This window comes from Crocuta crocuta, unplaced genomic scaffold (genome assembly GCF_008692635.1).
Source record: "Crocuta crocuta isolate KB4526 unplaced genomic scaffold, BGI_CrCroc_1.0 scaffold337, whole genome shotgun sequence".
Taxonomy (NCBI): domain Eukaryota; kingdom Metazoa; phylum Chordata; class Mammalia; order Carnivora; family Hyaenidae; genus Crocuta; species Crocuta crocuta.
The window spans coordinates 5,913,566-5,939,737 of NW_027528873.1; the positions used below are offsets into that span (position 1 = coordinate 5,913,566).

The following is a 26,172-nucleotide window of genomic DNA, read 5'->3' on the forward strand; positions in this document are numbered from 1 at the left end:
TTTATATGTATAATTATATAATTTTATTTTTAATAATGGTTGTATATAACAACTGGCTCAAAAAAATCCTGACATATTAACTGTAAGCTCTCATAAGCCCATCAAAGCTATACCAGCATGCTACTGATTGTTACCCTGTCCATGGCATGGTGATTGCCACCTTTTAGGTGTTTTACATGTGTTTGGTGAGTGAATTAGTTCATTAGTTAATAAGTAAGTATCAGAGTCCAAAAAAAGTTTTCCAAATGCAAATGCAATAAAAGACCAAAGTTTGTTTAAAATCATGTAAAGGTTAATCCCCACAGGTAAAGCAAAAAGATATGTAAGGCAAAATTTTGTTTTCTTGGCCTCAATAAATAATAAATCAACTAGTAAACTTTGCTATAGTACCTTTGCTACTATATAGCATCCATATAACTTAATAGTTGGATTTTAAACTCAGTAAGATAATAACCAACTGTGACCCTGGCATTTTGCCTTTCTGGGAAAAGCTTGTTATTTGGGAGTCTTCACTGGTACCAGTGATGTCTTTTATTTCTTAAGTTGAATTAAGGGTTTATTAATGTTTGATTTTTTATTACGCTTTCATAACTTCAGGCAGGCATGGAATATTTGTTGGGAGCATAGGTTGGGGCCAGATGACTTAGGTTCAGATTTCAGGTCTTTACACTTACTGTCCATGTGACATCTGCCATGATGCTTATTCCCTCTGGTCTGCAGTCTCCTCATCAGCAAGCTGAGGACAACACTGCCTGCTTCATGGGATATGTGTGAGGATTGAATACATTAAGATATAAGAAATGTTAGAACAAGATACAGAAAAGGTAGCCTCTAAGTGTTAGTATATTATTATGTGAATCATATATCATATTATGAAGAAGAAAAATAAAAGACAATTTTTAAGAAACCAGAAGTTGAAGTACATATTTTTGTAACATTTTCTAATTAAAAAAAATTCTACCCACATTTGCTAATCCTGAGACTTTCAAATTGATCTGGTACACGTGGACAAGCCCACCCCAAGGCTAAATAAAAATGCTCCAGTGTGTTCCCACCTCTTTCCAGAACCCAGTCTCCTGTCACTTGCCTTCTTGGTTCATTTTCTCCTCAGCTTTTCTGGCTTCACAAAACCCACTGTGGCTCTTCACCAGGACCTTTGTCTCTACCTGGCCTAGAATAGGTGGCCTAGAATTAAATTTCTCAGTCTCACTACTATTTGTGTAAAGGACCCCATGTCTCAGGACTCTGGTCTCACTATCCTGAGAGCAGCAACTCCTAGGACCCAGTCTTGACCCTGTCTGAAGGGGAACAGGAATCAAGTAACATTTAAAGCCTGTATATGCAAGTATGAATAGACTGGAGATGTAATTTTAGCCCTGGGAAGACCTTAAGGTAACAGGGAAATGAAGGAGGGAAAACATTGGACTAAATTCAGAGTTAATGAGGTCAAATGAAATGATGCTTATACAGTGTCTGGCACTTAACAGGTATTCAATAATTAATACTTACCCAGGGACACATGAGAACTGAATAATAAATAGCTCACTTCTTTCAAGCCTGACTAAATCATTTATCACCTCCAGGTAAAATTGGGAGGTTAGATTAGTTGATATCTAAAGCAACTCTGCCTCACAAAGTCATTACATATTTTCCCCCAGGCTAAAGTTTGATTACACATAAAGCCCAGGGATAAGAAACAACAAGCCTTGTTGAGTCAGTTCAAAATGGATAAAATTGTGATTTATATATTTTCCCACCAGAGGGCACAATGTAAAAGCCAATGGCTGCTGAGTTACAGATGGTACAGCATTTTACCGTGTATAATTATTTCATTCTGTTGATTTTGGAATAGATTTTCAGCTTCCTAGGTGGTGACAGTTGTTCCCTCTTGTTTAACATCCATTTTAATATAATCTGCAATCCATTCTTCACATGTTTAGGGTTTGCCTGAGTCTGAAATCTGCAAATAATTTTACCAAAATGGCTATTCACATCTGCTTACTGAAACAAACCTTTTTTAAAGTTTTTTTTTTTTTAACGTTTTATTTATTTCTAGGAGAGAGAGAGAGAGACAGTGTGAGCAGGGGAGGGTCAGAGAGAGAGGGAGTCACAGACTGAAACAGGCTCCAGGCTCTGAGCTGGCAGTCAGCACAGAGCCCGACGCGGGGCTCGAACCCACGAACCGCGAGATCATGACCCAAGCGAAAGTCGGATGCTTAACCGACTAAGCCACCCAGGCGCCCCTTAAACTTCCAATTTTTCTTTCCAATAGGCAAGAGATTGTAACTTTGAAGTGATCTTGAAATATAAACTTACAATAACACACGGTGATGCTTTTAAACACTGCTAAAATCAAACTTCAACTTTGTGTGGGTGTTCATGGTTAAAAAGCATGGGTGGTAGCTTACCAATTTGTTTTGTGCTCTAAATCTAGTTTATATACAAATCCTTGGGACACTGAAGAAATGTGCATGTCCTTACAATGTTCTAAGAAAATCTATCACCTTCAAAATTTTAACATATGTTCTTTAAATCTAAAACATCACAATTTTTTATAACATTTATTTTTACTTTTTTAAAATATTTTTATTTATTTTTAGGAGAGAGAGAGAGAGAGACAGTGTGAGCAGGGGAGGGTCAGAGAGAGAGGGAGTCACAGACACTGAAACAGGCTCCAGGCTCTGAGCTGGCAGTCAGCACAGAGCCCGACGCGGGGCTCGAACCCACGAACCGCGAGATCATGACCCAAGCGAAAGCCGGACGCTTAACTGACTAAGCCACCCAGGCGCCTCTAAAACATCACAATTTTTAACTAATTTACTATTCACTTCTCCTTTCTCAAAATGTGTTTATTTAAAATTCTGGCAGTTTCAAATGATTTTAATGTATATAACAGCAGACTATATGTTATTCCTATCCTTTGAAAGAAATAAGTATAAAGATCATTATTAAAAGTCCTTTCAGTCTTTGTGCCAGTGGAATTTTCCCTCTCTCTATTCATACCAAATTTTGTTAGGGGCATTTTCCCCCTAGTATGAGAGGCTCTTTATAGTAATTTAATGGTCTTACACAGTGGAGTTGTAGACTAGTGACAAAGCATGAAATCTGAACAGCAAGGAAGGTGATGAAAATAAACTCTAAGGCATTATAAAGTCAATTTTTCTATTCTAAGGAATATAATTTGCTATATTTTCTCCCTCCCTCCCTTGAGATCACTTGAATATCTTGGTGAAAGATTAATTTAGTTCTTTGGAGGTACGAAGGATGCCACTAATGGGCATTTTTGTGACCTCTTCCCTCACTTCAGTCTCTCTCAGACACACCAGGCTGGTGTTGGTGCACCCATCACAGAGATCATGCCTGAAGCTCAGCTCTACTGGGCCCTTCCTGGAAAACAGTGGTTTTCACTGAAAACTGGATGATCAGAGTTACTTGAAGCTCAGCTGCCTCAAACAAACATACTCCATATGGAAAACTCAGGACAGGAAAGAATATAGTCAACCCATATTTCAAGTATCCAACTGAACTGGCTTCCCTCTTCCCCCTGGCTCCAATAAAAGAAAATCTGAAGCAAAGTTATTCAAGACAGAATCATTTTTTTATATTAAAAAAATCTTCCAGAAAAAAACCCTCAAAAACGCCATCCTTCAAAAATGAATTAATTTTCTGATGAACTTTAATACAATTATGACTTGTTCTGAGAAACTAATTATCTACTTAGTGAATGAACTTCAACCAAACTTTTTTTAAAACCATAATCTAAAAATGATTTTCTAACCATTTTCTTCTTCTGTATGAAAATTCTTCTTCTACCATGAAAAAAATCTTTGAATTGACTTCCCTGAGTACTACTTCTCAAACTCCTTGTGGTGAAGGAACAATAATTAACTAATTAATACTACTATTATTTCAAAATGATTGTCACTGATGCTTTTGTAAAATACAGTGAAAATGAAATGCTGGATAAGTGGTATTTTTACATTATACAAAATACAAGCCCAGATATTTTATTATTAAATTAAGCGGACATAAAATGATTCTCTTAAGTCACTGAGGACATGGCTAAATGCTTATTCTCAGTTTTTGTACTTATTCCTCACTATCCTGTAGTGCTTAATTTATAGACCAGCTCAGATCTATGGACAGCACTTCCAATAGCATTACCTTAATGGTGTTTCCTCTTATAGCAAAGTTGTAGAAAACTTGATGTGTTCTCCTAACTACATTGTCTGAAGAGTACTAACACTATTCAAAATGTTTCAAAGTATCTAAATAGATACGAACAACTCAAGTTTTAAGTAAAGTCCCTTTCATCTTGTGAAACTTTAAAACACAGATCTCATAACTATCACTGAATACTGAAATTTTTGAATATGAGAGAAATGGAATAAGAAAAGGCCTTTGGTACTATATATTAATGTCTAAGTATGTCCCTTGTAAACTTATCCATTTGGGAGGCAGGAAAGAAGAGAAAAAGGAGGCCTGGAAATGTACATAAGAAAATATCTTTAAAAATAGCTGTATTTTCCTAATAGGATACAGGGAAAATTAGTTAAATTGAGAAGGAAAAAGAGAAAATTTTTGGGGGAGACTTCTGTACTTTTTTTTTCCAACAGAAAAACCAATTTCCTTACAAAAAGGTATTCTTTGGAAGTAGCCAAGCTAAACTACACATCAGTCGAAGTAATAGATCAGTTGAGTCTAAGAAAAGATCAGAGACACAACTCCCAAAAAGTATAATTTGGTCTGCAATTGAGTGACTTAATGCTGGTTGACTTGCGGGCGCTGTGTATGTAATTTCCTCTAGAGATTACCTAAATGCAATTCTCCAAACTTCTGTGAACATAGCACTATTACCAGCGTAGGGCTCTTACAGTGACATCAAGTTATACTTCCAGTGTCCTAAACAATTTCACCGGATTTATATTCATTTCTAGATCTGGCTCAGGGATGTGTTTTTGGGGAAATCTCATACCACAGCTGACTTGAGGTGAAATTGAAACAGTAGATGTAGAAAAACACTTCATTAAAAATTGAAAGTGGTGTGTTTATGTGTGTGTGTGCAGGTATGTTTAGGCATATATAGAAAGTATAGGTACCATGCTATTATTATTTATCTCATCTATCATAAGTCTCAAACTTCACTTGTTGTATTGAGTGATTAAAAAGACAATAGGTTTCAAGGATGATTACGAAAAGCATTTGCAGAGATCTAGGAAGTAGAGAAAATAGATACCATGACCAGTTTTGACAAATACTAATGAATAGTATATGAGAAAGTAATTTAACTTCTTCAACACTCAGTTTTCTTATCCAGTAAGTAGGATAATTTCTGTGGTTACTTATGTGCTTATGAAATGCAAATGAAAATATTTTGTGCAGAGAATGAAAAAACTGTGAAAATAGTAAATTTTGCCTATATTTCTAACACTAGGTTATCCTTCCTATATAAACAGGCCATTTTGAAATTCTTTCCTTAAAGCATGTGACATTCACAATAATTACTTTTACTCTTCAAAATGAGTCTCCATTTACTTTCCACTCTTAGAGGATCATGTTTACCTCTTCCTACATTCTTAATTTCTCTTGCTGGGACAAGTTGGTAATTATATTTAGCCCTGTGAAACACAGTGGGTAACTTATCAAGTAATCAGGTTATTGATTTCTGTAGAGGCCTTAAATTTGTAACCTAGAATAAATACCTCTTTTGTTACAAATTAAAAGCAACACTTTGATAATCATGTAAGCAATTTATCTACATATGATAGAAGCCATTATTATCATGGCAATGGAGAAAATGATCTTGAGAAATGTGATTATTGAATCACAGTCAACTAATTTGACAATACATTGACAATACATTATTATCTCTCATGAAAAGCTTTTATCCAATCATGATTTTGCCAATAGGATAGTTTGGACAGTTAAACAGAACAGGCAAGTCCTTCAAGAGGGATAATATCTATTCTATAAAATAGAAGAAATAATGTTTAACTTGGATAACTGCGAAAGCTTTGGTCTCACAACACCTATGCTAAGGGATTAAGAAGGAGGCCACCATATAGGTAAGGCTAACCAGAGGAAGTTTCCCACCAGCTGTAAGAGTCCAGCTTCTAGTGCTATTCTTCAGACCCCTAATACAGTTATAGAGATGAAGTGTAGTAGGGCCACTGTCAAACTGGTCAGCCAAGATACTACCACTAAAACAGGCCAGGTGCCCTTTGGGAATTCATGGGTCTTTAAGAGCTAGAGTCCTAGGTTTAAGGAAGAACTAAGAATCTCCAGTTTTAATCCAGTGTTGGACCATTGGGCATATAGAAAATATCTGGTACATTCTATTTGCTGTCAAAGAAAGAGATTATGTTAAAGATTTATAACGTAGGCATTCTTTTTGTTTTTTAATTAACAGACTTCATTTTTGAGTAGGTTCAATTCACATAAAGATTGAGTGGAAAGTTCTCAAAATCTCAAAATATGTACCCATATAATCCTTCACTTCCACCCCCAGTTTCTTCCATTGTAAGCCAATATTGATATATCATTATTAATTAAAGTCCATAGTTTATGTTAAGATTCACTCTTTGTCTTTGTGGGCATTCTTTGTTAAGAACTTTTTAAAAAAATTTTTATAGTTTATTTTTGAGACAGAGAAAGACAGAACATGAACTGGGGAGGGGGCAGAGAGAGAGGGAAACAGAATCTGAAACAGGCTCCAGGTCTGAGCTGCCAGCACAGAACCCGATGTGGGGCTCGAACCCACTAGCCGCGAGATCATGACCTGAGCCGAAGTCGGATGCTTAACCAACTGAGCCACCCAGGCGCCCCTCTTTCTTAAGAACTTTAAGTTTATACTATAAATTAACAAAATATTCAGTAAGAGTTGATGCTATAAATAAGACTTATGAAAATATTTTGCTAAACTCTTTAGCATTCTAAAGAAAAATCAGAAATTGTTTTAATAAAGAAAATGTGGTAAATTTTATTATACATATAAATATATATTCTTCTGATAAGAAAAATTTTAATGAGGAATTGGGCTAACGAATGAGCTTAATGCAATGTAAAGTACATGATAGCAAATGGCACAAAGTAAAAACTCAGTAAGTGCAAGCAATTGTCATCATTATAGTCACTACTTCTCATAGTTTTAGAACTTTTTTGAAGAGGGAGCCAAGTGATATGGTACCCTTGAGAAGATGAGGAAAAGACTGTATAAATCTACTTCACAAAGTACTGGAACAGAAGTCCCCCCCCCAAAAAAAAATCCAGTCAAAATCAGGTCAAAATCACATAGATGTTAAAATCACACTTACATATTGGTGAAAGGAAATTCAACCACAGGAAAAACAGTCAAGAATACTATAAATATAAAGATTGTAGGTACCTATCATCCAGTAGCAATGACCTTCAAGATTACACTTGCTCATTGAAGCTAAAACAATGATGTCATCATTCATATTCATGATTCTGTTGATAATGTAGCTTGCCTATTGGAAACCTTTATAGCTACCTCTCATGCAGTGGGAATTAGTAACTAAGGGAGAAATAGTGCAATAAAGCATCTCAGAACTGTAGTTAAAATTGACTTCTCTTCCTTTTATTGGGGCCATTTCATTTTAATGACATCAGAGTGTAATTGCGAAATCAGGTTGAGCACCTCCCACACTGGTAGCGCTAAAACCCTTAGACCAGAACATTGGGCATTTCTCACTGTGTTAGCTTTGTGTGCCTAACAGTATTCTACTAATTATCTTCTACATAATACACATACAATATTTGACCCAGACATGTGCACAGGCACAAATTACCATATAAATCTTGTGGATATAAACAGTAAAATTAATTGATTTGGTTTGAATAATATGGATTAAATGCAATTTAAAATGATCTTGATTCTTGTAAGTAAATCTGTCCTTACTAAATCCTAAGTATTAAATCTCTCTACCATTTTGGGAGTATAGCATAGCAAATTCACCTAGGGCCTTTGTTAATATGCGGATTAAGATTCAAGAGGTCTGGGGCGAGACCTAAGACCACATTTGTAACAATCTCCAGGTGCTAGTGATGCTCCTGCCTGTGCAAGGATGTCAGACCCTGGACATCCTTGGATGTCTGTCACTCCTTGGAAGTTACTTAAGCTTTCTGAGCTTCAGACTTCTTAATTAAATGAAGGGAACAATAGAAGTATCTATTTCTATTCTTTGTTGTGAAGATTACATGAGATGATAAATGCAGGATGGTAAGTTCAAGGCCAGGAACATAGAAAATAGATTTTAAAATGCTAGCTCTTGTTGTAACTTTTGTTATTTCTACTAACTCTTTGTCAATGAAAAGATAGACATTTCTTAAATCTTTTCATTAATTTATTGATTCACTTGGCAACACATTAACTCTTACAGACTCTTACTAAAGGTGAGGGCATCATAAATAGAGGTTAAATCTACTAGGGAGCATAAGACAAGGATGGAAGGCAATAGCACATGAAATCCAAACTGTACTAGATTGATAGTCAAGTGAGCTTATGGTTAAAGCCATAAGCTTTAAAGCCAAAAAATTGACAGCCACTTATACTGGCCTTTATTTCTCTAATCTGTTCAACAGCCATGCTCTGTTAGTTCCATTTCCCAACCTTCTCTCAGATCCAACCAAGTAGTGTCTGAGTTTAAACTGGTATCTCCTCCTACTGCTCTGCTGCATCCTGCCTTGACCCCCTCTCATCCATTTTTATATTCTAGTAAGACTGACCTTTTAAAAGTACATCTCCCCCACTTAGCACCCCACAGACTACAGAATGATGTCCAAATTCCTGAAGAAGGTTTCAAGTCCCTGGGCTGACTCCCCAGCCCTCTCCACCCCACCATCTTTATCTCTTACTATTTCTTGTCCATGCTCTGGCCTCCGTAGACAAAAGGCACATGCTATACTCTCTGCCTGAAACGGCTTCTCCCAGATTTTTGCCTACCTACCTCCTTTGAAATCAATGTAAGATCTCCGGATAGCAATCATTTTTCCAGAAGCCTCTCCTGACCCTCTGAGTGTGCTCCCACAGCCTCTTTCACCTACCTCGTCATTGCACTTATCACACCAGACTCCACCCTCAAGCAGATGCTCCACTTCTATGATTTCTTTGCACAATTCACTTCTTGTTCATACTCACTGAAGTTGTGCTTTTCTGTGTGCTTGTGTGACTCCTTCATAAATGTTTGCCTTCCTCATAGACTATATGCTCCAGGCTAGTTGGAATTGGGCCATTTTCTTACTCATCAAGCCTCCTAAACTGCAATACTTGGAAAATAAAATGTTGAAAATGAAACTAGTTATAATATATATATAAGAATATAATATTCTTAGGACTAAGTTGAATAAAAGTTGTGCATCACTCTTAGAGTGAAAACTTTCGATCGTTATTGAAAGACAAAGGAAACATAGAAGAGAGGTATCAGATTTCAAGAATAACAACAAAAGACCCCAATATCATATATATGTTAGTTTTCCCTACACTCATCTGTGTATTTGATGTAGTTCTAATCAAAATACCAACACAGTGAGTCAAAAACTTATTTAAGACAGTTCTAAATTTTTTACAATAAAAGAAAAAGATCCAAATAGTTATAATACTTATAAAGAATAATGTAGAGTAGGAGGTAAGATCTATCCTATTAGATATCAAGAGTTAATTACTAAAAGGTTTTAATAATTAAAATAGTGTAGTTTTGTCACAGCACAAGAGAAATTGATCATGAAGAAATCCAATAATGGTAAGAAGCATTAGTGAGGATGTGGTGCAATGGAAACACACCTACTGGTGGGAATACCACTTTGAAAAACAATTTGGTATTGCACATCCCACTCCAAGTTCATTACTTAAAGAATCTTTTACATGGGCTACAGGGTTCTTGGACAAGCAATTCTGTTCATAGGAGAATAGGTACAGTGTGGAATATTCACATATTTGCATATGATCAATAAAGTGAATGAACTATAGCTGAAAACTATAACATTGATGAATTTTAGAAAAACCAAGAGTGCAAAAAGAAGGAAATTTAGAGAAACCATGACAACATAGAGCATGATACTATTTTTTATAAAAAATACATAACATGGAAAATCTATAAATAAAATTCAGGATAAGATTTACCTGTGGAGATGGGAGAGAATAGAGGATATGCAAGAACATAGGTAAGTTTGACAGTTTAAGTAATGTAGTTTATAGTTTGGTGAAGAATTCTTGGGGCTTCCATTTTTAAGAAACTCTTCAAGGCCCTGGAAGAGTGCAATAAAATCATGGACATAGTTCCTTAACTTATTTCTTCTTAAACTGTTCAACCAAAGTGAATAAGCTGCCAAGATCAAGCTTTTGCAATCTCCAAAGCTATCCCCATTCCCAAAGCACCATCGCCAGCCAGATGAATGTGGATGCAAGCCAGGCTTGACATGACAGGCTTTGACAAGGGAAATGTAGCTATGGAAGAAACCCCCTCAGCAGAGATGCTGTTGCATTTATAGCTGATACGGCTACACTTCCACCTCCACATTCTCTGTATCACTGGTGGTAAAAAGAGCAACTGAAGTTCTCAAATTAAATAAAACTTCTCCATAATTACCTACTTTAGCTGATCAAGGACCAATTTTCTAGGAATGTCCTTTGTTTTAGTAGCATAAAATCTTAGTGGGCCATGCTTATATTTTTTGAGCTTTATATATATCTTTCCATAAAAAATGTATATCCAAACATAGAGTATTATAAGATATTTAGTAAGTTACTTAAGTCACCAATCTAGGAATTCATTGTTAGTGGTTCTGGAATATCAGGAAGTCCAACAGAAGAAGCCAATGAATTAGGCCCTCTATAGTTAACTTGATTTTCCATCATGTTTTCCTTTTGTAGCACAGGTTATATTCCAGGTTCTGAATGCCATTTGCTAATGCAAGCTCTTGCCTTGAAATCTCTGAAGATATTTTGTAATTCCTCTGAAGATATTTATAATCTATATTTTATAGATTACTTGAAAATATGACCACAATAATTCTTCCCATCCCTGTATGCATACACCTTTGTAATGTGACTTCATCATACCTTCCATCAAGAGCTGAAGCCTATTTCTGCATGTCTTGAATCTTGCCTGCTTTTGTGATAAGCTGACCAATACAACATGGTGAAAGTGATATTGTAGGACTTCTGGGTCTGGGCCTTAAGAAGTCTTGCATTTCTGTTCCTATCATCTTGGAATGCTGCCCTGAGACTATCATGGGAGAAAGCCAAGGCTAGCCTACTGGGAGATGAGAGACTACATGGAACAGAGCTGAGTCCCCACACCAACCAGCCAATAGTCAGAATCAGCCACAAGACATTTGAACAAACCCATCTCGGACCACCAATCCCACTCAAGCCCCAGATGAATGTGATCACACGAAGGACCCCAGATGAGAACCACAGAACTGCCTAGCGGAGTCCAATCTAAACGGTTGAGCCACAAAATTATGAATAAAATGGTTGTATCAACTCACTAAGTTTTGGGAGTGGTTTGTTACAAAGCAATAGATAACAGATATACTTCCCTTACTTTTTTACCTTTTATCCAAATGAGGTGTAGTGGTAGTGGTGGTGGGTGGTGGTAGTGTATGTATAAAAACAGAGCTCTTCCATCACATTTTGGACCCACTGAGAAAAATGTTTGAATCTGTACTTGAGGGTACTGATGAATGAAGGTAAACTGGGTAATTCCAATACTTGAAATTTTCATTTAAAAGTAATCCTATAGGCAGAATCTTTTAGTGTGGATTGCTTAATAATGAGACTTCTGAGATATATTTTTTCAGAAAGAATATGTTTCAAATATTCTTATACATTTTCTTTCATTAGTAGCCATTTCTTAGTTCACGTCAACAATCTAACATGTTTTTTCCCCCCTTCTACATGACATTCAACATTTCTCTTCCTAATTTGGAGTTAGGTTTTATTTGCTTTCCTCTTTGATTCTTTCACAGTTTATTTTTCTCTGTCCTGTTCTGTCATTCTTATTTATCCCTGACATCTTCTAAGGGGTGATGGAAGAACTAGATTGGTGACTAACACAAAGATCCATATGGCTCTGACAACTCCTTTACCTCTAAGCTTCTTTCCTGATGTTCTCCACAGTCCCTCTGTCCTACCTTTTGTTTCTTTTCATCAAAAATGTCCCTCCTCTCTGCTGCCAGAAATACAGCCTATGTGTGCTGTGATATGGATATGAGAAACCACACTGCTAAACAGCTCAGGCTATACTTGACAGATTAGAGATTATTTTTTCCTATTTCGCTGTGTCAGGGCAGCGGTGTATTTATTTTTTCCTTTGACACCAGTGACAGCTATTGCTGTGCCAGCTCCGAAACCAGAGAATAAATGAATGCACAGAGGAGGCATGGGGCCTTCCAGTCTGACTCAACACAGCATCCCCGAGCTCTGCTGTTTTGCAGCTTACTGCAAATGGAGTCTCAGAAAGCAGAAGCCCAGACACTGTCTCATGGGATGGTGAGAAAAACATGGTTGGGAGGCAGGAGAAGGGAGAGAGGAGAAGGAAGAGAGAAGATGGAGTTCACACGAGAAAAGAGAGGAAAAACATAGGGCTTTGTGGTTGATAAGCATTAACCAGGGCGATACTGGCAGCTACACTCTTGGCACTTATGCCTCCCTGCTACTTCTTGCCAAACTGAATTGTTCTTATTAAAATACACAAAGAGAAGCAATAAAAGAATCAGAGTTTCCCTGAAATGGAAGTAAGGAGTATAATCAAGCAGAGTTTTATAAATCTATTAAATATCTCCTTCTACTTATTTGTTCTTTTATTTCCTTTTTAACATAATTGATACATGCAAGAGAATATGTTGAAAATATAAGCAAGTTATATTAAATACCTGAAAACACACTCTATTCCATTAGCCAGAATATTACCAATAACCTATCTCTTCTATGTGTTTCTTTCTATCTCATTCTTTTCCCTCTCCTCCAGAAATTACCACTTCCCTGAATTATGTGTTTTAATTCCCTTCCTTACTACACATATGCATGCATATGTGCCTTCTCACATAGAATCATGCATGCGTAAACAATACTGTTTAGTCTTGGTCATGCACAAATGTCATAAAACACGCAGTCTTGGGGCGTCTGGGTGGCTTAGTCGGTTAAGCGTCCGACTTTCNGTGAAGTTTCTGAGATTCATCCACACTGTCATAAGCAACTTTATTCATTCATTTTAAAACATTTCTTAACATTTATTCATTTTTGATAGACAGATAAAGACAGACCATGAGTAGGAGAGGGACAGAGAGAGAAAAAGGGAGACACAGAATCCAAAGCAGACTCCAGGCTCTATGCTCTGAGCTGTCAGCACAGAGTCTGATGTGGGGCTCAAACTCAAAAACCGTGGGTTAATGACCTGAGCCAAAGTTGGATGCTTAACCGACTGAGCCACCCAGGGGTCCCTATTTGATTGATTTTTACAGCTGGGTAATATCATGTTCTACAAATTTATTTTCCCATTCTCCTTTTTTAAATGTTTGTTTGTTTGTTTTTGAGAGAGAGAGCACAAGCAGGGGAGGGGCTGAGAGAGGGAGACAGAGGATCTGAAGTAGGCTCTGTGCTGACAGCAGAGAGTCTGATGTGGCGCTTGAACTCACAAACCATGATATCATAACCTGAGCTGAAATCAGACACTCAATTGACGGAGCCACCCAGGCCTCTATCCAGTCTTCTTTTAATGAAATGTAAGTTGTTCCCAAGTTTTTGCTAATGTGAACAATGCTGCTATAAATATTTTTATACATGTCTTCTAGTATACATGTGCAAGTGGGTACCTAAGAAAAATACTAAGAAACAGCATTATAAGGCATGCAAACATGCACAAAGTATGTAAGAATATAATCATAAATTTGAAAATTATATACTCATAGATATGCACATTGGAATAAACTTACAAAAGTTAAAAAGTAAAACAGGTAACCCTGAAGAAGAGTATCTTTTTCACCTTATCTTGTAAGATACAAAGACTTATAATGAAGCTCTGGCAAATAAGAAAGTGATATATTGGTACCGAGATGGATCATAGACCAATCAAATAGAACTAAGGGTGTAGAAACAGAAACCACAGTACCTAGTACAGAAAACATAGTAGATCCTGAGGAACAGTAGGACTAGACAATAAGTGATATGAGAATAATTGGTTATCCATCTGAGGTAGAAAAACTGGTTGTCTATTTTGTAACATATACAAAAAATCAGTCCTAGAAAATGAACTTACAGTAAAAGGCAAAACTTCAAAGTAGAAAATATGCTTCTGGTTCTGGGGTGGGAAAGGATTTATTAAACAAAACACAAAAATGCTAACTATAAAAGAAAAAAATTACAAACTTGACTATATTAAATTTAAGAACTTTTTAAAATTTTTATTTTAGAGAAAGAGAGAACAAACAAATGGGGAAGAGGAAGAGAGAGAGAGGGAGGGAGAATCAGAGAAAGAGAGAATCTGAAGCAGGCTCCATGCTAAGCCTGATGAAGGCCTCTATCCCATGACCCTAGAATCATGACCTAAGCTGAAATCAAGAGTCAGATTCTTGACCAACTGAGCCACCCAGGTGCCCCTAGAACTGCTGTTCAATAAAAGACATTATGAACAGGGGCACCTGGGTGGCTCAGTCAGTTAAGCTTCCGACTTCAGTTCAGGTCATGATCTCACAGTTTATGGGTTCAAGCCCTACATCCGGCTCTGTGCTGACAGCTCAGAATCTGGAGCCTGCTTTGCATTCTGTGTCCACCTCTCTCTCTGGTCCTCCCCTACTCGCACTCTGTCTCTCTCTCTCTCTCAAAAATGGACATTAAAAAAAAGACATCATGAACAAAGTAAAAGCACAAGACAACACATAGTAGAAGATATTTGCAACATATATATACCTGAATATGGATTAACATATAAATATGGCAAATCAATGAAATATTAAACATATAAAGAAATGTGGTAACTTAATGAAAATATCACAAAACAACTCAGTGGGAAAATGGAGAAAAAGCTTGAACAGGTACCCTGTGAAACTATAATCAACTTCACTAAGAATCAGGGAAATATAAATAAATACTACAATATAATTTCATTTCACACCTATTAGATTGCCAAAATTAACAGGAAAAAATGGTACAACCACTTTGGAAAATGATCTGGATTATTTTCTAGAAATGAATATTCATTTGTAGACTCTATCTCTTGGCACTTCCACTCTTAGGTATATATTTGGGATGGCCACCACGTCTAGGAACACACATGAATACATAATAACTAGTTTACTGTTATTATAATGATAAAATAATAGCATGCATATTTCTAGACTTTATGACTACCCTGAATGCGCCCTAAGGACTTCTTCAGCTCTAATTAAATATGGAGATATATAAAATCCTTCCTGCCCCCACTATTTCTGCTCTGGCTCTTGAAAAACATACTAGTTCTTTGCATTTATAGATTGTAGTTCCCTAGAAAATCTAACTAAATGGTGAAATCTATGCAGGCTCTCCTGCATGAAAAACTCATGGAGAGTTTAAAGGGGTTCACTACCTCCCCAAAGTCCTTCTATACCATCTCAGGATCTGTGTTTTCTGGGTTAAGAACTCTCCTCTGAGTCATTCTCTTTCTAGGCCTAGAGTTCAAGGAACTGAGGTATGGCTTGGCCTCCATCTAGGAACTATACCTCTTCAGGTTTTGATTTGAGACTAGTAAATGGATTCCATCTTCCAGATTTAGGAGTCAGCATTTTGAGAATACTCTATGCTGAATGTGGAGCCTGCCTGGGATTCTCTCTTTCCTTTTCTTTCTGTCTCACCCCCTTTCTCAAAATAAATAAATGAAGAAAAAAAAAAAAAAAGAAAAGAAAGAAAGAAAGAAAAATAACTGAGCAGCAGCAATTCTAGAACCAGTGCCAAGGGTACTTAGGCCTAAAAGTGCTAAGGTCAGCAGGCATGATGACACCAGAAGGTGGAGCAAGGCCTTCCATGAGGCCGCTTCACTCATATGCTTGATGGACAGATGGAGAAAGTGTCAGGCATAGCTTCTGTGGTGTGCATATAAGGAACCCAACAGGAAAACCAATACTGCAGAGGATATGAATAACATAAACATTCTCACATTTATGAATTCAGGTTTTCCAGAGCAAGTTACCCAGAGCCCAGCAATTCTAACCAAGAAAAATGAATAATATCATCCCTCCAACTACCTCCATGTGGAAAATACAGGTATTGTTTCTATTTGGCAACTAAATTTATAGCTTATTCTTAAATATTCAGATTTTTCATAATTGTTAGCCATTGTGATAAATATAAGAATCTGACATTATTGAGGGCCTGGTTTGTCTGACAGACACAATTATTAATTGCAAAACACTACAGAAATGTAAAGTATTATATTAGGAAAAGGAGCAGGATAAGGAGATTGTAAAAGTGTTTTGAAGTCAGATTGGCTATACCATTTACTACCATTTACTTACTGTGCAGTCTTGTGCAAATCTCAACTTCAGCATCCTTCTATGTAAAATAAGGATAACAATAGTACCTATCTCACAGGAGCACTATGAGCATAAAATAAGACAAGGTCTATAAAAAGCAAAGGCACATGGGATGATATTTAAAAAGTAAGCTATTTTTAAAATTAACACCCCATTCTCCATCATTTGGATCCATGTCCTTTTCTCCCAATATTTTTGAAATTACGGAATTTAATTCCACACTAACAGAAAGACTAAAAGTATCATTTTTATTATTCTTAAAGAAGCATTTCATAGAACTCTTAGAACTAAACAGTTCTAAGAACAAAATGTATGTGCTGACAGTAGCATTAGGTAGGTTGTCATTATGATGATACATCTGTATCATACGTAAGGGTAGATACATAGGGCCAAAGATAAAGGAATAGTCTCCAAAGATGAAGGAGACAATATGTAAATAAAATATATGAGTTTTATTTAAAAACAGAGGTGTACTTAAGATTTTACTTATATGATAAGATGGGGCGAAGACTATAAAAGGTGACTGAATGATTTAACATTAAAAAAATTAAAATTAATTTTTTAATTTTCTCTGATTTTATTGCAAAAGAGATTTATTACACTTTCTCATGAAATATAAAAGACGGTTTACATCTAATTTCTGAAATGACATGAATTAATAAAACTTAATTAAGAATTCTTCTCATTCAAATGGACCCAATGATACCAATTCCTATAAAGCATCTGAGTCCAGATCTAAAACCAACCTGTAGTTTGATTAGATCAAGTCATTATCTACAGAAAACCATGGTTTACTAAGCTCAGTTTTCATTCATGCCCTATAATCACTCTTCATAGCATTTACATTCTCATAAATTTCTGATCCCAGGCTTCATTGTCCTGTGGCAGTTGACTCTCTAGCATTTCAGTTCCTACCCTCTCTTACACAGCTCTATGAAACCTGCTCTCCAACTCTAAGTCTTACATAATGCTTCCCATACCCACCAGGACTAATGTACTTGATGGCATGGAAAATTCAACTACCTCATCCCTCACCATTAAATGACTCTCCAGAATCTACCTCTTCTATGAAATTATTCTCAGAGTCCGATCTAAGACTGTCCTAAATCTCTCTTTCTGCCCATTTCATGCAAGTGTGTGCATATCTGCATAAACCTAAGCATTCCTCCTTCCTCTTAAAAATGTGAATTCCTCTTGAATGGGATTCACAATTAAAAATCTTTCATATCTGTGAAAACTCCTGCAGGGTTAATGAAGAAACATGTGGCCTGTTAGTGAATATTGACTGGTTTATTCAATTTTATTTTTTAGTTTAATGTTTTACATTTTATTTTTGAGTAATGATAATAAATAGAAGGAAAGCACATATTTGGCATTAAGAATTTTACTCTGGAACCGAACTATTTCATTACTAATGCCAACTCTATTACTTACACTGTGTGCTCTCTAAACCTCAAATATCTCAACTGTTAAATGAGGGAAATAATAGTATCTATTTAATAAGATTATTTTAAAGATTAAATTAAACAATCCATGTAAAGTATTTTTAAAAAGGTCATACTACATATCAAGTACTTGATGAATGTTTGTTATGCTGCTCATATTACTGTTAATTTATCAGGAAAGTATAACCAGTAATTTTCTAAGGTTTGAGTGTACAATTGAACTACTCACACAATAAGACTCACTAAATTATATAAGTGCCTGTTAAGTCTGAATTCAAGTTTGTGTCTTTCCTTCAGAAGTTCTGAAATTGTATCTGGTGATCAACAGCATAAAAATAAATTGTTTTTCATCATACAGCACTCAAAACAATTGAACTTGCCAATACTCTCTTTATTTCTGCCCGTAGGATAAGTGTGAAGTCACCTATCACCGTGTAGGGGTTGAATCCATTTGAAACTCCAATTCCTATCCTATCTGACTTCCTTATATTAGACACTATCTACCCTACCTTTCCCCATTCCTTTGACTTCTAGACCCATGTCCTGCTTATTTTCTTCCCGTATCTTGGGCCCAATACTTCTTAGTCCTTTGTGGTTATCTTTTCCCTTTCTTCAGATAATGTTTCCCAGGTAACTTCCCTTCTCACCCCATACACTTGCCTTGGATTACTCCGTTATCTTTCAGGATTTCAACATATTGATGACTCCACATCCATTTTTACTGCCACTGTCTGAGGCTAGGACTTCATCACTTCCAACTTAGCTTATGGAAATTGTCTCTTAAATGATCCCCTGGCTGTCATCTTTTCCTCACTTTAAAATTTCTCCTTCACACCACCACCAGAACGACTTTCCTGAAATGTAATCTGACCTCGTCACTCTCAAGCTAAAGCTCTCTAATGGTTTCCTTTCCCTTTCTGGATAAGACCTTAAAGTCTTTAAACTACCTATTCCTTCTGTACTTTAATGACCCACATTAAGAAAGAACCCTAAATGTTGTTTAGATTATGCCTAGTTCAAACAAAAGCACATGGTTCTAAAAGTTTTCCCAGGCTGTATTTTTTTATTCAAATCACTTTCCATCACAAATTATTGATTACAGCCTTAAAATCAGAAGAGGTTATCAACTCCAATAAATGAATTTTACCAGATTTCCTGAACTGAATTATTTTTAGAAAAGTCAATTACACACACACACACACACACACTATATATTGTTGCTCTTTTTGAAAAAGAGATTATAGATTTCTCATGATGGTGAAAGCATATTACATAAATACACTTAAAGTTAGTTAGACAAAGAAAATGGGGTAATAATGAAAACTGACTACTCTGTAATTTAACAACATTTTCCATAAGTTTAGATTTAGATACATTATACATTTCAGATCCTCATATTATAGAACTGCTAACCATCAATCTTTGCTAGAAAGTGATGAACACTGTTACAAGTCCACACATCTCAGAGCCTTCTGGCAGTATATATGAACAATGTAGAGGAATGGATAGTAATTCCAAGAGAAATTGCTAAAGAAAGAGGGGATAGTAGTAAGACCTGCTGAGTCAGAAGCCAAAGTCTGAGTTCTGTCTTGACCATAGCCCTAATTCATAAGACAATTGATTAAACTTTTAAGACGTTACTTTATTCATCTTCAGAATAAGGGGCTTTAATTACACAAATCTCTAAGGCTCTTGCCAGGTTTGAAATTTGAATGTTAGCTATTATGGCATAACCACAGAATAGAGCAACTCTCCTCTAAACATGCTTTGAGAAGGATAAAATCTATATTTGCCTCTTAATCACAGTTTAAAGATCTCTTAGGTGTCCAGACTTAATGAGGCTCCTCAATTTATATTCCTGTAAACTTCTACCTTTAGGTGCTGAAATCTTTAGCTTCTTCATCTTCCTAACTGTGCTGGACATTTTCATAGAATGTAGCCTGAGTCATTCTAGGCTTCAGTCAATAAAAATTTAACAGAGAACTCAACATAACCCATGCCCCCTGCTTTCAGGTCTAAGTAATGATACCTCCTTAGTCTTCTAGTGACACACACTAAATACTTCACAAGCAAAGAGCTGGATAAGTAATTAGTGTGTGTGTTTTAGCTTCAGTTTCTTGCATTAGGGTTATAACAGCTGTATGCAGTAAAGTTCAAGTATAGAGTTGGCTGTATCAGACAATTTAAGACATCAACATCATCATAGTCATAGCAGCTGAATATGTTTACTCCAGTGGAGATTGAATAGGATAGTAAGTGAATTGGATTGGCGTCACCATTTTGTATCCTATTTTGCTTTATAATGAGCTGTAAACCAGAGTCTATATGGTTAGACTTGGGGGCTTAGTAACATAACCAATAAAATATAGTGAGAAAAAAAAAACAAGGCAGCATTCTAGAGCATATCAAATGAAATGCCATCTCAGCATTAAACAGTTCTGCTGATATTTGGAGATGTCTGTCTCAGACTGCTCTCTTATAAACTTTCCCTTGAAAAGCAAAGCCTTGCCATATAGCTACAATTGTACTCCTGTCAAACACAGGTCGAGTCCCACAAAGAAGATGAAATAAGAATGCAGTGTGCTTACCTGCATTATTGAATGCAATGTGCTTCACTTAACTCAGGCCAAGTTCTCTACATTCCCTAAATCAGAGGTTCAAAACTCACAGAGAAAATTCAGCAATCTGATCACAGGTTACTTTGATTTGTAGCCTTGTGTTTGTCAGAAAATATATAAGCTTTGGAATGGAGTCAGAAAATGTGTAAAGATGTGATATACATAAAAAGGTAGACAATTTACCCTGTCAGTGTGAGTCCAGAAGTCTGAGATTCCTCCCACAGATCACTGGACCCACAGCCACCTGCAACTTGAGCTCCGAAAGTCACTTACCCTATGACGATACAGGAGATGGCAGTTCCCAAGAAGGCATATGTTAAAATAGATCCCAAGTTTTGAAAAAAGTGTCTCTGGGGAGAAAAGAATAGATTTCATATAGTATGTCCATATTTTTTTCTTAGTGTAACAGTAAATAAAAACAAATATATGCATTTTTACAGCCCCTCCCTTCCCTCACAGTTTAGGCAAATTTTGGTTTTGGAACCTTAATTCCTGGCCTTATTGTATAATTAAGGTTGAAATGAGTTACACTGTAAAGGACAGAGGTTTCTCAAAGAAAAGAGGAAAGATGCATCTAGAAAAATGACAGGGTAGAGATGAGAGAAACAACTGCCAGAACTGGGTGGACCTGAGAGAGTAAAGGATTGAGTTAATGTCCATGCAGAACTCTGGCTCTGGCATGATTAACGAAAGACAAAGTTTTTAAGATATGTTTTTGTCAATGCAACCCCTTTAATATATTAGAAATACTATCCTAAAATATTTTACTTTCCTTTTGACTTATTGGATCTCTGACTTCTATTTCTTCTGAATGTAATGAAACAAAATCTTAATCACCTACAACAAATTTTTTTAATGAGTCACAGAAATGACACCTAGTAGTAGGAGTGGAGATAAGGAAGGATGGCCTGAGTAAGTCTCTTCAAAGCCGGCATGGGAAATCTCCCTTCCTGTTGTGTGGTTGGGAGCTGAGTAGTTAGAAGTGACAGCAAGAGGGAGCCTGGAGTACACAAGAAAATTGGGTGTGGACTGAATGAGCCGCCTACCTGCAGTAGCTGACAGGCCAAAGGGAGGACAGCCCCTGGAGTCCCTGGGGTGGGGAGCGGGCAGCAGAGAAGGAGCTGCTCCATCTCTGCATCTTGAAACTCATATAGGCCAGAGCCTCAATCTGCGGCACAGGAGCTGCTAGCACTGAAACTATCAAGGGAATTACTAACCTGTGAAATGTGGGATACTTAAATAATGGCAGGTGAAAGGACAGAAGCTACAAAACTGATTTCCTCCCTAAGAGCATCAACAGCTGAGTATTAGCAAGGCACCTTGAGTTTTTACCCTGATTGATAAGCCCAACATCTATCCCAATTAACAGCTAACTCTTTGGTTACAATCATCTAGAATGATATTGTCCAATAGAAATACAATGTAAGCCATGCATGTCGTTTAAAATTTTCCTAGTAGGCACATTAAAAGAATTTTTAAAAAAGAAAAATGAATTTTGATAATGTCTTATTTAACCCAATATATCCAAAACATCATTTCTACATGAAATCAATACCAAACACAATGAAGATATTTTACATTCTTGTTTTAAGTTTGTGAAATCCAATGTATATTTTATACTTAAAGTGTATCTTCATTCAAAAAGGCCACATTTCAACCCTTAATAGCTGCATGTACCCAATGGCCAGTGTATTGGATAGAGCAGATTTGGAAGAATTATAAGCATGTCAGATTTGAATTTGTATCACATGTATCTAAGATAATGACATCCTTACAAAAATAATTAAACCCATAAAATAATTGTTTTTTCATTAGCACTGGTAAAATTCTCTACTTAATGACAGAAGAAGAAAATGACCACTGTATATTTACCTTCTTCAGGCTATATCCTGCATGAAATATAATTGGTGGTAGTAAAACATTGAAGAAGATTTCTGGATCAAATGTCATCTGCCAGAGAAGATAAAAGTATAGTTACGAAGATGCTCCTTTGGGCACTAAAAATGTGCTTTAAAAATATAATTATAGTCACCTTTGCTAAGGTTGTATGCGGTATATTACAGGCTATTAAATTAGCACAGATGAAAATTGGAAAAATGCAAACTTACAAATTCATAAATGCAATATATAACTATGAAGTAACATTTTCAACGTACAACCTACTATACTCCATTCTATAGCTAGTGACAATAATGACAATAATTCAATAAAACCCTTCTATAAAGGGTTAGAAAACTCTTTTCATTGATTTTGATTAGTTATCCAGTCTCCACAGTTTAAATGTTTTTTTAATATATATTCTTTCTTTTTTTTTCTGGTTAAAGAAATTTTCTGGTAATGCTCAAACATTTTTGCTTCTGACAAGAATTTATTTAAACTATTCCCAAATAATTTTTTAAATTTGGTCTTTGTTTTCCCTACTTTATCCCATTCCAGAGTTTAAAATATTTTCCAGACTTTGTGGAAAAATACATTTGAAAGTGAAGATGTATTTTTCTAGTATTTGTTTGTTGGCTTTTACTTAAATGTTAACATAAAAGTGGCCAGGAAAAAAAAAAAAACTTATTTGGCGTGAAATACAATGAAATAAAATGTAAAGACTCTTGAATCTAGTATCTACTATTTGTTGGGAAATCTGAACATGAAACTCTTTTCATCTTTAAAATCTTACTTACACTCATTTTCTTCTTTCTCTACCCCATTCCTCAAATACACAAGGTTGTTCATTATTTGCCACTAAGGCCTTTTTACCATTATAATATTCATCAAAATCTTTCACATATAGGTTTCACAACTATAATATCTAATTTCTCCTCTCCTTTTTGGCCTTAATTCTAACTCATCTCTAAAGCTGGATCTCAGAGGCTACTCTTCTCTGAAGTCCACTTTGATTTCCCTAGTTTCTTCTGTGTTCTTTTAGCACTTTGGATCCTCCTTCTCCCTTTCTGTAATAGCCCCTCAATTCTACTCATCTAATATTTGGGAAGGGATAGGTGGGATTAAGCCAGGTCCATTCTCAGAAACTTATTCATCCATTGATGCTACAACCTCTTCTATCAATGAGTATTCAGGTAGATCAACTATAGGACATCCATAGCTTTCTGTGCCTCAGTTTCTTCATCTTTAGAATGAAGATAATAGGAAGCCTGGGTGGCTCAGTCAGTTAAGCATCCAACTGTTGGTTTCGGCTCAGGTCATAATTTCAGGTTCGTGGAGGGAGCCGTACGTTAGGCTCTGCTCTGAGTTTAGAGCTTATTTGGGATTCTCTGTCTCCCTCTCCCTTTGCCCTTCTCATGCTTGCTCACTCTCAAAATAAATAAACATTTGTAATTTAAAAAAAAGAAAATACAATGAAGATAATAAGGTGATGCTTAATTCTAAGGTGGTTATAAAAATTAAATCAAGTAATATTTGTAAAGCTCTTGCAGCATTACCTAACATCTAGTAAGTACTTTTAAGTACTTATCACTAGAGAAAATAAAATATGTGAATAAATATTTTCAGGTTATTCTACTGAATAAACTGCCCTGTTGTTAGGAACTCTTCAAGGTTAAAACTATGTAAAATGTGGGCAAAGAAATTATGATTCTTTCTAAGTTTTCTATTTTTTTGAAGATTATCTGATACACCATTATTGATCTATTTTTATGAGGGCTCTTTGAAAGTATATCAATTGCATATTTGAAAGTTTTTAACAAAGAGATGTATTTCTGAGTGCTGGAGAAATGAAGCAATGTAGCTATGATCATCCGGAAGAAAAAAAATGCAGTGGCACAAACATTCTGGACAGGAAATCCCTTGCCTCAGCAGTTTTTCTGCAAAAATCAGGTTAATCACTCAACCAGAACATTTCAATAATCAGAATGCCCCATTCCCTGCATGCAGGTTAACTAATGTACTATTATATTTTCTAGAGCAGCCAGATGAAACTGGCAGGCTGAGAATGGCATGCAGCATACGAGGATTTATTTGTATATACAAAACAGATTTGTGTTCCTTTCAGACTTGCTATAAGCTTAGGAACTGCTAAATCAGAGTTCTGGGAGTAACTCCAAACCCAGACAATTTCTCAGAAATGGCTGGATCTGCTGCTGCACCAATCTCCAGATGGCAATTTCACATTTCATTTTCCTCAGATTTGTGTTCAAATCATGGCCTTGGAGGTGAGACTGTTTCTAAGGCCCAAGCAATTAAAATTTTTCAATAAAGAATGTCTGTATTTGTGGGGGGGNCAGCTAAAAACATTAGTCACTTAAGACATAAAACATAAAGGCCAGCCTCATCCAACAGAACTTCCTGTGATAATGGGAATATTCTATAATTGTACTGTCCAATATGGTAGCCACTAGCCACATGAGCTATTAAGCAACTGAACTTCAGGCTAGCACAACTAAGGGATTGAATTCTTTACTTTCAATCTCCTGAGAGGTAGCTGGGAAATGCAATTATCCTCATTTTCCAGAGATAGAAGAAGAAATGAATGGCATGCTCAGTATTAATCAATGTGACAAGGATATCACCAAGAATTGGGCGTGTATGTATGAGCAAACTAAATGTGTAGTTTCTGAGGGAACACCAGGCTAACATAATTACATAGGAGAAGATTTAGGAGTGTTTAAGACTTGGGACTCAGAAGTAGATTTTATTATTTTGTTAATTCCCAATTCCTATGTAAAGTAGAAGCGGTTAACACAATAACGTGTTCAATCATTTTCAACGTTTTTTATTTTCAGTAAAAATTTAACACATCTCTTCTCTGCTACAAAGGATAGAAATACTGAACCCATGAAGGCTATAGACAAAGGAAGGAAAGATGATGTGCAAGCACAGTAAAAGGCATGGGGCTAGGTGTAATTCAGAGTTCTCTAGGACAGAAACACCAAAACACCATTCTGGGCTGGTTGACCCTGCAGGGAGACTTGGTGTTCAAGCAGCATATGAGCTGGGCTTTAAAGGATGGATAAGGGAGCACTTGGGTGGCTCAATCGGTTTAGTGTCCGACTTCAGCTCAGGTCATGATCTCGAGGTCCTTGGGGTCGAGCCTGGCATCAGGCTCTGTGCTGACAGCTCAGAGCCTGGAGCNGGCCAGGGTTCACCAAGCCACAGAGCAAACTTGTAGCTTCCTGGAGTTTCAGTTATACTCAATAGCAAGTGGTTTGAAACATTTTAAATATTAAAATAAATGAAGATTTATTAAAAATCTCAAAAAAATCTGTATGCACTTTTCCTATAAATAGGAGACTTCAATGAAAACTGGCTCGCTTAGGCAGGCAGCTTTGGGACATACCTAGAGACACCTCAAGGGTGTGCATTTCCTTTCCTCTGGTCTAAGTTATGCTTTTGATAGAAGGCACCAGTTACACTTGGGAAATAGAAATTGATAATTCAGGGCTCCTGAGGGATAGAGAAGGCGTTTATTGCAGGTGGTGTGCTGATGGATTACAGGTGTGCCGTGACATATCCAGCCCCTCATCCTTGGGCTAAGGATGGTCAGAAGCCCAAGTCTAATCCTTTCAGCCCTGAGTGATCTCATCAGGACCCTAATTTTCCTACAGTTTACCCCACTGACCCAGTACAATCATTTT

The 26,172-nt window shown here is 36.3% G+C and overlaps 1 protein-coding gene across 2 annotated transcripts in view; it reads right to left on the reverse strand.

Annotated features, from left to right (window-relative positions):
* The window catches only part of SLC9A9 (solute carrier family 9 member A9), a 659,022-nt gene that overhangs the window by 471,789 nt on the left and 161,061 nt on the right, over positions 1 to 26,172 (reverse strand). For both annotated transcript variants that reach the window (XM_077756733.1, XM_077756732.1), the window contains 2 exons: positions 22,460 to 22,537; positions 20,861 to 20,937 (listed from right to left, as the gene is read on the reverse strand). In XM_077756733.1, the coding sequence (XP_077612859.1) occupies positions 20,861 to 20,937; positions 22,460 to 22,537 (155 nt within the window). The remainder of the gene's footprint in view (positions 1 to 20,860; positions 20,938 to 22,459; positions 22,538 to 26,172) is intronic.